This window comes from Chiloscyllium plagiosum, unplaced genomic scaffold (assembly GCF_037043375.1).
Source record: "Chiloscyllium plagiosum isolate Xiang-an unplaced genomic scaffold, Cpla_swu_hap1 HiC_scaffold_10, whole genome shotgun sequence".
NCBI classification, from domain to species: domain Eukaryota; kingdom Metazoa; phylum Chordata; class Chondrichthyes; order Orectolobiformes; family Hemiscylliidae; genus Chiloscyllium; species Chiloscyllium plagiosum.
In genome coordinates, this window is record NW_028270148.1 from 18596697 (window position 1) to 18609946 (window position 13250).

The 13250-nt window shown below is 47.2% G+C and overlaps 1 protein-coding gene across 2 annotated transcripts in view; it reads right to left on the minus strand.

Moving 5' to 3' along the window:
* The window catches only part of smyd3 (SET and MYND domain containing 3), an 815623-nt gene that overhangs the window by 122695 nt on the left and 679678 nt on the right, over window positions 1-13250 (minus strand). For both annotated transcript variants that reach the window (XM_043695426.2, XM_087991171.1), the window contains exon 7: window positions 6099-6201. In XM_043695426.2, coding sequence (XP_043551361.1) covers window positions 6099-6201 — 103 coding nt within the window. The remainder of the gene's footprint in view (window positions 1-6098; window positions 6202-13250) is intronic.

A 13250-nucleotide genomic window follows, 5' to 3' on the forward strand; every position in this document is an offset into this window, starting at 1 on the left:
GAAATGTGAATGATTGATTTAAGTGATTGAAAAACATAACTCCTTGAAAGTGGAGTCACAGGTAGGTAGGATGGTGAAGAGGGTATCTGATATGCTCATCTTTACTGGTCAGAGTATTGAGTATAGGTGTTGGGGTGTCATTTTGCAACTGTACAGGACTTTGGTTAGGTCATTTTTAGAATACTACATTTAATTCTGGTCTCCCTGCTATAGGAAAGATGTTGCTAAACTTGAAAGGGTGCAGAAAAGATTTACAAGGATGCTGCTGGCTTGGAGGGTTAATGCTATAGGGAGAGGCTGGCCTATTTTCCTGGCTGAGGGGTGACTTTATAGAGGTTTATACAATCAAGAGGAGCGTGGATAAGGTGAATAGCTTAATGTGTTTCCGTGCTGTACAGCTCAATGACATAGAGAGAGAATTGCATTTATATAGCTCTTTTCATATCCACTGGACATGTCCTAATGTTTTACAGCTAATAAACTACTTAGGAAGTGTAGCTGCTGTTGTTATATAGGGGAGTTCAAAACGAGAGGGTACAGGTTTAAGTTGAGAGGGTAAAGATTTAAAACAGACCTAAGGTACAACTTTTTCATGCAGAGGGTGGTGTGTGTATGGAATGAGCTGCCAGAGGAAGTGGTGGAGGCTGGTACAATGACAACATTTAAAATGCATCTGGATGGGTATATGAATAGACAGGATGTAGCGAGGTGTGGGTAAAATGCTGGCAAATGGGACTAGATTAATTTAGGATATCTGGTTGGCATGGATGGATTGGACCAAAGGGTCTGTTTCCGTGCTGTACAGCTCTATGACATAAAGAGAGAATTGCATTTATATAGCACTTTTCATATCCACTGGACATGTCCTAATGTTTTACAGCTAATAAAATGCTTGGGAAGTGTAATGTCGGATATGTGGAAGCCAGTTTGGACACAGCAAGCCCCCACCCACAGCAATGTGATAACGACTGGATAATCAGCTTCGGTGATGTTAATGGGATGATACGTATCGGTCAGGGCGCCAAGGATAACTCCCCTAACTTTCTTCAAAATTGCACCATGCGATCTTTTACATCCCAACCAGGCAGATGGGGGCTCAGTTTTGATCTCTCCTCTCACAGCACAATGTTTCTTTTAAATTCAGGGAAGAAACTTTCGGTGACTTTGTCTTACCATTCAGAGATCTTGTACGTAAAATGTGCAAAACTTTAATCTGTTAAGCTGGGGCTGTGTTTGGTGGGCGGCACGGTGGCACAGTGGTTGGCACTGCTGCCTCACAGCGCCGGAGACCCGGGTTCAATTCCCGCCTCAGGCGACTGACTGTGTGGAGTTTGCACGTTCTCCCCGTGTCTGCGTGGGTTTCCTCCGTATGCTCCGGTTTCCTCCCACAGTCCAAAGATGTGCGGGTCAGGTGAAGTTGCCATGCTAAATTGCCCGTAGTGTTAGGTAAGGGGTAAATGTAGGGGTATGGGTGGGTTGCTCTTCGGCGGGTCGGTGTGGACTTGTTGGGCCGAAGGGCCTGTTTCCACACTGTAATGTAATCTAATCTTCTCCTGTGTGGGATCAGTCAGAGGTTAATTGCTATCTGTGAAGGAAATTTGCCCTAGCAGCAGACATTTGAAAATTTCTAGTTCTGGGTTACATGAAATCAGTATCAAAATCTGAATTGTCTTCCAGTTCTCATCTTTGCAGTTTGGACCTGTTTCAAGAGTGGAATGAATCATAGAACCCCTACAGTGGGAAGTCCACATCAACCCTCCCAGGCTCACCTCCCTACCCTATCCCTGTATTTCCCATGGCTACTCCACTTACTAGTCTCATCTCTGGACACTATGGGCAATTTAATATGGCCAATCCACCTGATGTCTTTGGACTGTGGGAGGAAACCGGAGCTCTCGGAGCGAATCCCCGCAGACTCGGGGAGAATGTGCAAACTCCACATAGTCACCTGAGGATGGAATCGAACCTGTGTCCCTAGTGCTGAGAGGGAGCAGTGCGAACCACTGAGCCACCGTGCCACCCAAATGTGAGAAATGAATAGCTGAGTGCTGTCTGTGACGTGGCTGCAGCTTCTCAAGCACATCCCCTATATAAGAGACCGAGGCCATGCAGGAAGCCAGTATCACTAAGATGCATGCTGGGATTTGGACATTGCATATTGCACTCACCCTGGAGTCAGGAGGTCATGGCTCTAAACCCCACTCCAGTGACCTGAACTCCAACTCAAAGTTGACACTCCAGTGCCACACTGAGGTGGTGCTGCACTGTTCTGGATGCTGCCTTTCTGAAGTTAAACCAAGGCCCTGCGTTCTCCCTCGGGTGGATGTAAAAGATCACATGACACTATTACGAAGAAGTATAGGGAAGTGATGCACGTTGCCATAGCCAATACCCTTTGACTGACATCACAGAAAATGTGATATTTGGTCAGTATCACATTGCTGTTTGTGGGAGATTGATGTGTAAAAATTGGCTACTGTGTATCCTACATTCCAACAGTAACTACACTTCAATGGCTGAAAGCTAGGATGTCATGAAAGGTGCTACATAAATGCAAGAGTTTCTTCTTAATACACCAGGGGAAGAACTGGCGCGGCTCTCGGCTCTTCCACAAACCACTGGTTCCCTTTTACGTGCCTGGCTTTCAGATTGTTCAAGCCTGGCCTCGGCTTCACCACTGCTGCAACAAAAGCTGAACGCAAGGTCATGCCAAGTCCTGAGGTGCTCACTGTAGAAATCTCAACATCAACTGTATTCATAACGGAGGCTATAAAAGTTCAAAGGCAATGGGCAATGAGATACTGCTGTAGCCAGTCACAAAGCTGCCTGCAAGTCAGTCTATCAGTTTCCCTGCTTCTGTTGTGTGCATGTGGTGCAGGGCCAGGTAAAGGCACTGCTCAGGTTGTCCTTGACTGCGGGTGAGTAACTGCCTGGCTAGCTGCCACTGAGCACCTCATTATCCTGATAACAATGGTAACTTCAAAGGCTGCATGAATAGTTTACCGGGTGATTAAGGATAGGGTGATAAAGACTGGAAAGTGAAAAGGTACCTTGCCTCTTCCTCACCCAGAAAAAACAGCACTTTGAAGATGGATCTTGTAGAGAAAAACAAAACAAGGGCTTAACGTTTTAAAATTCCATCCGAATCTTTGAGTTTTGCCATCACGGAGGCTTGCCTAAGGTCAAACCCAGCAGTGTGTGATAACAGCACTTCAGTCTGTGAACACAGCGTCTTTAAATATTTGTTTGTGGGATATGGTCTCCGCAGAGTAAGTCCAATATTTATTACCCATCCTTAATTGCCCTCGAGCAGGCAAAGGTGAACCGCTTTCTTGAACTATTGCCGTCCTTCGGTTGTAGTGACTTCCACGGTCCTGTTAGGAAGGCAGTTCCAGGACTGTAATCCAGTGGTGGTGAAAGAGCAGCAATGTACCTCCAATCCTGGTTGGTGTATGGCTTGAAGGGGAATTTGCAGTGGTGCTGTTAACCATGTCATTGTAGCCTTTGTCCTTCTAGGTGGTAAGGTTGCAGGTTTGGAAGGTGCTGTCAAAGGATCTTTGGTGAGTTTCTGCAGTGCATCTTGTAGATAGTACACACTAGTACTGCTACTGAACCTCAATGGTGGAGGGAGTGGTGCTTGTGGATGTGGTACTAAGCATGTGGGCTGCTTCACCTTGGCTGGCATTGAGTGTTGTTGGAGCTGCACTCATCCAGACAAGTGGGAAGTATTCCATCACACCCCTGACTTGTGCCTAGTAGATAGTGGACAGGCTTTGGGGAGTCTGAAATTGAGCTAATTGCTAATTCTTAATTTCTGTCCTGCTGCTGCAGCTACAATGTTCACCTCGCTGGTTCTGTTCAGTTTCTGGCTAATGGTAACCTCTAGGATGTCGATAGTAAGAAATTAAGCAATGATGATGCCATTGAATGTAAAGAGGTGATGGTTAGATTCTCTCCTACCTGAATTTGTCCATGTTTGTTGCAGATGGACATGGAATGTTTTAATATCTTAGGACTCTGAGGAAATCCTCTGACTGCTGCCTTAAATGGAAACATTAACCCACTTATAGTCAAAACAGTGGCCTGTGTGAATGTCATTCAAATGCTTCAACATGATGGGACCTCCTATTAACACTCCATCCACCCCACCCCCCTCAATCTGTCACTCGTCACTACAGTCGGCCTTTAAACATTGTTGAAAGGTGACAAGAAGGCAAAGCTTTGCACTCATCAGAATGAAGACATGAGAAACAGACGTGAGGAAAGGGACACCATGAGAAAAGAGTGAACGATCAGCATGGAGGTGCAGGAAGAGCAGTGAACTGTCAATCTTAATTCTCAGACCAGGGTTTGGTTGGGGATGCAGCAGAGATTGCCTCTCTCTATGTCCCTTTTTTGTCTAAAAAAGGTGCAATGTATCTACAAGTTTCAGTTGTCAATATAAAACAAGGTGCTGTGTAATTATGTCTGCAGCTTGTCGCAAATACATCACGCAGACAGCCCAGCTGATGACCATACATTAGATTCCATTGTAACTCTTAGCAGATTATTTAGTAAATGACTTCCAATCCCAGAATCACAGCTAATGGTGGACATTCGTTTTTGGAGCTTGCAGGGTCTGGTGAATGATCTTTACACGGAAACAATTACTTTTGGCAAATCAGTGCGAATGGTCATGAGCCTGTTTAACGAAGCGTGCCGTGATGATCAGGAATACACGACCTGAAAGGGTAATGGGAGCAGATTCAACAAGAACTATCCAAAGGGAAGTGGATCAATGCTTGGAAAAGGGAAAATAGTAATCAGGGCTCTGGAGAAAGGGTGGATGGAGATACTAGGGAGAGAGAGACCTGGATAGTAATTTCAAAGACCTGACTTAAACACAGTGCACAGTATGACAGCCTCTGATGCTGAATGATTCTATGACGATTCCATGAGACACACTCTCTCATGAGGTCCTGGTGGAATTTAACCGTGATCGTGTGCACTGTTGTGATTGGGCCCATTTAGGGTCACATGATGGAGGCTCTGTTCGCATTTCAGTTCAAATACACAGAGACCTCTGAAGATATTAATGACAAAGTATTGTTAATGAAAAGCCTTTCATCTCCAGTACAGTGGCACAGAGTTTTCACTTTCTTACCCGAAAACAAACTAACCAAACTGTTCAAACCATAGCTGGGTCATGTATAGGGAAGGGGTTTGCTTCCACTGTCTCACCACCACCCCCCCCCCACCCCCCCACATAGACTTGAGACCATTCCTGACCTTGGGAAAAAGGCCATCCTAAAAGGATGAGAGTTTCACTTGGCACAGTACTCGAGGACTTGCTGATGCTTATTCAGTTTGATGTTTATGGCACACGTTAGTCACCTTTGATCAGAAATGTAGGCAACAGAGATAACAGCCGAATTTAAAAAAAAACAAGGATGAGCATGTGACACAAATAACACACACAAAAAAAACCTCTCCATAATCTTACTCTGAGCACCTACATAAAGGCAAAACTGTAAACCCAGGATGGTTGTATTCCAAAGGAAGTGCGAGATCTGGGTTGAATAATGGTACATGACATATAGAAGATGCTGTTGTGGCTGAGATAGTGAAAACCAGTCTATACTGGAAATGCAGAGCTAGATTTCCTTCATTTGTGTGGATTATTACCCTGTGACACCTGTTTAAATTGAATGTTCACTCCCAGAAAGTGAGCGTGGGGCTATTTAATAAAATACACAGGAACGATTCTTCATTTATATGCTCTGGCCATTGTTGGTGCTGTTTCGGTTATTATTATTCATTGCCTGATGATTACTACACTGCTCCTCACTGTTACTAACCTCTATAAGGTCACCCCTCAACCTCCTGTGCTCCAGTGAAAAAAAAACTCCAGCCTCTCTCAAATCCTCCAGTCCCAGCAAAGGTAGAGCAAGAGGCCAGGAGAGGAGGCGTACAGGGATCAGGGAAGTTGTACAGTTGGAGGGGATTTCACAGGTGGGGTATTGTGGGGCCATAAAGAGGGCTGAATGGGATTTGGAGCACAAGTGCAGCAGAGTTCTCTCAACATGTTCATTTGCAGCTATCACCTCACAAGAAATTACCTCTTCATCTGCTTGAATCTGTCGAATTGCATGAAGCTGGAGTTGTTTTCTGTCAAAGACAATGACACAGTTTGGGTCACAGCTGTGGTTCAGTAGGGACATGCTGTAAAGATACAATTGTTTGCATTAGTTGGTTCTAATCTCTATATGCACTTCAGAATTCCTATCAGACAGATTGTCTCTGGAGACCATACAAAATCCCTCAAAAATATTTAGAATAACTTGTCATGTTGCAAGAAACCACAATCTTCCTGAATTCTGCATTCATGCCTCTATTATCCACATCATCAGTGAACTTCCCTTTTCCAGGTCAATGCTACAATGTGCAAAATTCCGAGTTTGCAACTGGCACTTAATTGTCTCAGCATGGCCGTCCGAGAGAGCATTTAACACATTCTAAAGCTAATGGTTGGGTTTTGAGGTAAGCTGATTAAAATCTCTCACTGTAGTAGTTGCAGGGATGGTTCGCGAGGCTGGCAAAGTGAGGCACAGGCAGATGGCTTTGGAAGAAACAATCAATGCAGTGTTGAGACATCAACCCATCAGGACTCAGCCAAAAGTGCAAATTCAAACTTTTGTAAATCCATCACAACAAGCACACAATCTGTTGACAGTTTTGTTTCTCTTGGTCAATTCCTGTGTTCATCAACTTGCAGACCATTAGTACTGAGGAATGGGACAGGTTCTCACTTCTGAGGAAAACGTGAGGACTGCAGACGCTGGAGATCAGAGTCGAGAGTGTGGGGCTGGAAAAGCACAGCAGGTCAGGCAGCACCCGAGGAGCAGGGGAATCGACATTTCGGGGTAGAGCCCTTCATCAGGAATGAGGCTTGTGAGCCGAGGTGGTGCTGAGATCAATGGGAAGGGGGGGTGGTTCTGGGGGGAAAGTAGCTGAGAGTGTGTTAGGTAGATGGAGGTGGGAATAATGGTGATAGGTCGGAGAGGAGGGTCGAGTGAATAGGTGGGAAAGAAGATGGACAGGTAGGAGAGGTCATGAGGGCGGTGCCAAGTTGGAAGGTTGGAGCTGGGATAAGGTGGGGGGGGAAGGGAAATGAGGAAACTGGTGAAGGAAACATGTGGTTAGAAGTTCCCGAGGTGGACGATTAGTTTTTCCTCCAGGTATCGGGTGGTTAGGGAGTGGTGATGGAGAAGGCCCAGGACCTGCATGCCCTCGGCAGAGTGGGAGGGGGAGTTGAAGTGTTTGGCTACGGGCCGATGGGGTTGGTTGGTGCGGGTGTCCCAGAGATGTTCTCTGAAGCGCTCTGCATAGGTGTCCTATCTCCCCAGCGTAGAGGAGACGCATCGGGAGCAATGGATAGAGTAAATGACATGTGTTGAAGTGAAGTAAAACTCTGGTGGATGTGGAAGGCTCCTTTGGGGCCTTGGATAGAGGTGAGGGGGGGAGGTGTGGGCGCAGGTTTTATAATTCCTGCGGTGGCAGGGAAAGGTGCCGAGAGGCATAGGGGGCGTGGACCTTACAAGGGAGTCGTGGAGGGAATGGTCTTTACGGAAAGCGGTTAGGGGTGGAGAGGGAAATATATCCCTGGTGGTGGGAGTCCATTTGTAAGTGGCGGAAATGGTGGAAGATGATACGATATATATGGAGGTTGGTGGGGTGGAAGGTGAGGACCAGGGGTTCTGTCCTTGTTGCAGTTGCAGGGATAGGATTCAAGAGTGGAGGTGTGGGACGTGGATGAGATGTGCTGAAGGGCATTACTGACCACGTGGGAGGAGAAATTGTGGTCTTTGAAGAAGGAGGCCATCTGGTGTGTTCTGTGTTGGAACTGGTCCTCCTGGGAGCAGATGCAGCGGAGGCAGAGGAATTGGGAATAAAAGATAATATTTTTACAGGAGGCAGGGTGGGAGAAGGTGTAGTCTAGGTAGCTGTGGGAGTTGGTGGGTTTGTAGAAGATGTCACTGTTGAGTTAGTCACCATTGATGGAGATGGAGAGGTCCAGGAAGGGGAGGGAGGTGTCTGAGAGGGTCCAGATGAACTTAAGGTTGGGGTGGAATGTGTTGGTGAAGTTGATGAACTGCTCAACCTCCTCGTGGGAGCACGAGGTGGCACCGATACAGTCATCAATGTAGCGGAGGAAGAGGTGGGGAATGGTGCCAGTGTAACTCTGGAAGATGGACTGTTCTGCGTAGCCGACAAAGAGACAGGCATAGCTGGGGGCCCACACGGGTGCTCCCACGAGGATGTTGAACAGTTCATCAACTTCACCAACACATTCCACCCCAACCTTAAGTTCACCTGGACCATCTCGGACACCTCCCTCCCCTTCCTTGACCTCTCCATCTCCATCAATGATGATGGATTCAACATCGACATTTCCTACAAACTCACTGACTCCCATTTGCCTCCTGTAAAAACACTCTCCCTTAGTCCCAATTCCTCTGCTGCCGCTGCATCTGCTCCCAGGAGGATCAGTTCCACCACATGGCCTCCTTCTCCAAAGACCGCAATTTCCCTTCCCATATGGTCGGTGATGCCCTTCAGCACATCTTATCCACTTCCTGCACCTCCACTCTTGAATCCCACCCCTCCAACTGCAACAAGGACAGATGCCCCCTAGTCCTTACCTTCCACCCCACCAGTCTTCATATACATTGGATCATCTTCTGCCATTTTGGCAACCTACAAACAGACCCTACCACCAGATATATTTCCCTCCCCACCCCGATCCGTTTTCCTTCCCTCCGCGACTGCCTTGTCAGGTCCACGCCCCCCCCATCAACCCACCCTTCCCTCCTGGCACCTTCCCCTGCCACCACAGGAATTGCAAAATCTGCACCCACACCTCTCCCCTCACCTCCAACCAAGGCCCCAAAGGAGCCTTCCACATCCATCAGAGTTTTACCTGCACTTCCACACATCATTTACTGTATCCATTGTTCCCGACGCGTCTCCCCTACGCTGGGGAGACAGGACACCTACTCGCAGAACGCTTCAGGCAACATCTCCCGGACACCCGCACCATCCAACCCCATCAGCCTATGGCCGAACACTTCAAGCCCCCCTCCTACTCTGCCGAGGACATGCAGGTCCTGGGCCTCCTCCATTGCCACACCCTAACCACACGACGCCTGGAGGAAGAACGCCTCATCTTCCGCCTTGGGACCCTTCAACCACACAGCATCAACGTGGACTTCACTAATCTCCTCATTCCCCTGCCCCCACCTCATCCCAGTTCCAAAATTCCAAATTGGCACTGCCCTCATGACTGGTCCTCGTCGAATCTTCTGTTCCCTAGATGCTGCCTGACCTGCTGTGCTGTTCCAGCAATAAAGTTTCAGCTTTGATCTCCAGCGTCTGCAGACCTCACTTTCTCCACCTTCCTTCCACACCTATCCACTCCACCGTCTTCTCCGACCTATCAACGTTACCCCCACCTCTATCTACCTATCGCACTCTCAGCTATCTTCCTCCCAGCCCCACCACACACCCCACACCCGCCATTTATTTCACTATCCCCTCGGTTCACAAGCCTCATTCCTGATGAAGGGCTTTTGCCTGAAATGTCGATTCTCCTGCTCCTTGGATGCTGCTTGACCTGCTGTGCTTTTTCAGCACCAAAACCCTCGACCCAGGCTCTCACTTCTAACAGCTGGTACGTCTGGCATCCAGAAAACTCTCCAGTGGAAGTGGAAGATTCCATGGCATTATCTCAAAGAGGAGCAGGGGGTAGTTTAACCAGTGCCCAGGCCAAATATTTATTGCTCAGTCAAAATCACAAGAAAATAGGTGATCTACGTATTATCGCTTTGCAGCTTCTGGGAGCTTGTTGTGTTTGAATTAGCTGTGGTGTCTTCTACAAAATTGACTTCAAAAGTACTTCACTCACTTTGGAATGAATTGAAAGGCACTATAGGAATGCATGAACTTTTTTTTATATAAACATGTTTCCTCTAAAGGGTGTAGGGATGAAGAGGAGCTCTGGGTAGGTTGCTCCACTCTCTTAACCCTGAGACCAGCATTGTCGTGTATCTGAGATTCACTGAGCAGGTATTAACCTGGGTGCTCCCATTACTCAAGAAATACATTAAATGCACCATGGAACAAGCAGCCTTCTTTTAACTTGCAAGTGTCTGGGGGCAATCGTTTGCCAGATTGAGGTCACCAACTGTGTTTTGTTGGGACCACTTCGGAATGGCCTAATATAGCCTAATATCCTTTCCTTCCCCCCCTCACCTACTGCAGTAAGTGTGAGGAGTTCATAGATTTCTCTGTTACTAAGATAGACAGCACTGTCCCTCCCTTTCAGTAGCCCTCGTGGCCAAACCTCCTCCTCGGACAAGTCAAACAGATACATGCACGAGAATTCCTAGATGTGTGGCATTCCAACCGGAACTCTATCAACAAACACATCGATTTGGACCCCATCTACTGCCCTCTGAGGAAAAGATCAGGAAATGACATCACCAACCCAAGGAAACCTAAGCACATAAACAGAAAGCAGGACATAACACCAGCACTTCACCAGAGGCTCACTGAAGATGTTACCTAGTATGGTGACAAAACTTCTGAAAATGAACCTTACAGCTCAGTGAGCAAACTTACATCCAGCTCTTCTAATGCCTATCGTTCCCTAGCCCTGAACATATATATCTTTTTCCAATTCCTCTCCTACATTCACTCGCTGTTTTTCTGATCTCATCTTGTCCTCAAAATGTACTTCCAATGTTCAAGGCCCTCTCCTTCACTAAACCCATGTTCCCTCCTCTTCGACATAGATGATCAAGCATCCTCCTCCGGTGGCTCTCCACTGTCACCCAACTGATTGGGACTGCCCTTGCAAAGTTCCTTCATATCTATCTAATCAGAGGGGCACTTGCAATGACTTCTCTCCCTTGGTGACTTCCAAGGTCCTATCCTTGACCTCATCCTATATCTTATCCACATGAGCAGAAATTTCCTCCAGTTAGAAGTTGGGAAGGTTGAAACTGTTTTTGGTTCCTAATCTAAACTCTGTTCTAAACTACTGGGCAGCACGGTGGCTTAGTAGTTAGCACTGCTGCCTGCGAGTCCCAAGGATCTGGGTTCAATTCCTGCTTCGGGCAATGGTCTGTGTGGAGTTTGCATGTACTGCCTGTATCTACGTGGGTCTCCTCTGGGTGCTGCAGTTTCCTCCTACTGTCCAAAGATGTGCAGGTTAGGTGGATTGGACTGGCTAAATGTGGGGTTACAGGGATAAGGCAGGGGAGCTTGGGTATGGGTGGGATGCTCTTCCGAGGATTAGTGCAGACTCGATGGGCTAAATGGCCTCTTTCTGCACTGGAGGGTCCTGCCACAGTTGTGAGATTAAACCAGTTTGTTTGCAAGCTTCATGTCACATTTTACCTTGAGGTGTGTGTCTAACCTCACAGTCATTCCAATACTATGACCAATTATTTCCACCACTGTAACAATGTCAACCCAATCTCATGATGTGCAGGTTCCAGAGTTGGACTGGGGTGGACAAAGTTAACAATCTCACCACACAGGCTATAGTCCAACAGGTTTAGATTAGATTAGATTACTTACAGTGTGGAAACAGGCCCTTCGGCCCACACCGACCCGCAGAAGCGCAACCCACCCAGACCCATTCCCCTACATTTTACCCCTTCACCTAACACTACGGGTAATTTAGCATGGCCAATTTACCTCACCTGCACATTTTTGGACTGTGGGAGGAAACCGGAGCACCCAGAGGAAACCCACGCAGACATGGGGAGAATGTGCAAACTCCACAGTCAGTTGCCTGAGGTGGGAATTGAACCTGGGTCTCTGGCGCTGTGAGGCAGCAGTGCTAACCACTGTGCCACCGGCTTTCGGAGCTAGTCTACCTGATGAAGGAACAGTGCTCTGAAAGCTAGTGCTTTCAAATAAACCTATTGGACTACAACCTGGTGTAGTGTGATTTTTAACTTTAACCCTAACTCAACTCACCTTCTACTTAAACCCTATAGCTTTGTCTGTTCCAATGGGCGTGTGGTTGGTCTTTCATATTCTAATCTCTATAAAGTGGAGGTCAACGAAAACTCTGTGTCCTCATTCTCTTCAGAGGGTCTCCTCTGCTGGTTGACCTACTTTGGCTTAACGCCAATCAACCAACATCTTGATTATCGAATTCACATCCATGGTTTTCAATCCCTGCATTGCCTCACCTTCACCCCACCAGCCGGATCTCCATAATCTCCTTCTATCCCACACCCTGAGGAGATATCTGTGCTCCTCTGACTCTGACCTCTTGTACATCCCTGATTTTAATCAGTCCACCACCAGTAGTGAGCTCCTTCCATCTCTCTGCCCCTCTACCTGACCTTCTCCCATTAATTGGGAGATACCGGTGTTGGACTGGGGTGTACACAAAATTAAAAATCACACCACACCAGGTTATCGTCTAACAGGTTTATTTGGAAGCACAAGAGGCCAGCGCTCCGAAAGCTAGTGCTTCCAAATAAACCTGATGGACTGCAACCTGGTGTGGTGTGATTTTTAACCGTCTCCCATTAAGGTAGTCTTTAAAACCTACATTTTTGGCTACTTTTTTTTTAGTTAGCTCAGCGAGTATCTCCTTGAGTGACTAGATTTTGCTTCAGTAAGGCGCCTGTGAAGCCATTTGGATCATTTCATTATGTTGGTGGGGGGGGGGCGGCGGTGGCACATAAGTTTCAGTTGTTATGTGGGTACAACACAACAGCGGCGTGTTATACACCTGCCCTCAATGCGGGTACCAGGTATCAGTGAGTGTGAAATGGGAGGAAAGTGCCCCACGCTGTGCCTTGTTATTTAGGCAGCTCAGTGCCAGAGCCTTGCTTCATCTCAGTAACTCCCTCACTTCCCAGCACCGCATCTGCAGGCAAGTCACATCCAAATATGGGGCACATCCCTCGCGAGTATAGGTTACAAGCGGCATTTTATATTCTGTCAATTAGAATTGAAAGCAGCCATTAATTATCTAAAGCCCAAACAGTAAAATCCATGTAATCCATTTAACTGAGGCTTAGCGCCGCTGAATTCATTAGGAGCGCTGTGTAAATACAAATTCCCTCTCCTTCTTTACATAATAGCTGTGATAACAAAAGGATTTCAGCGTGCAGCCGTGTGCCTCAAGGACCAGGGGGAGAGAGAGAGTTTGTGGCTTAAGTAACAACAACACGCCCCAGTGA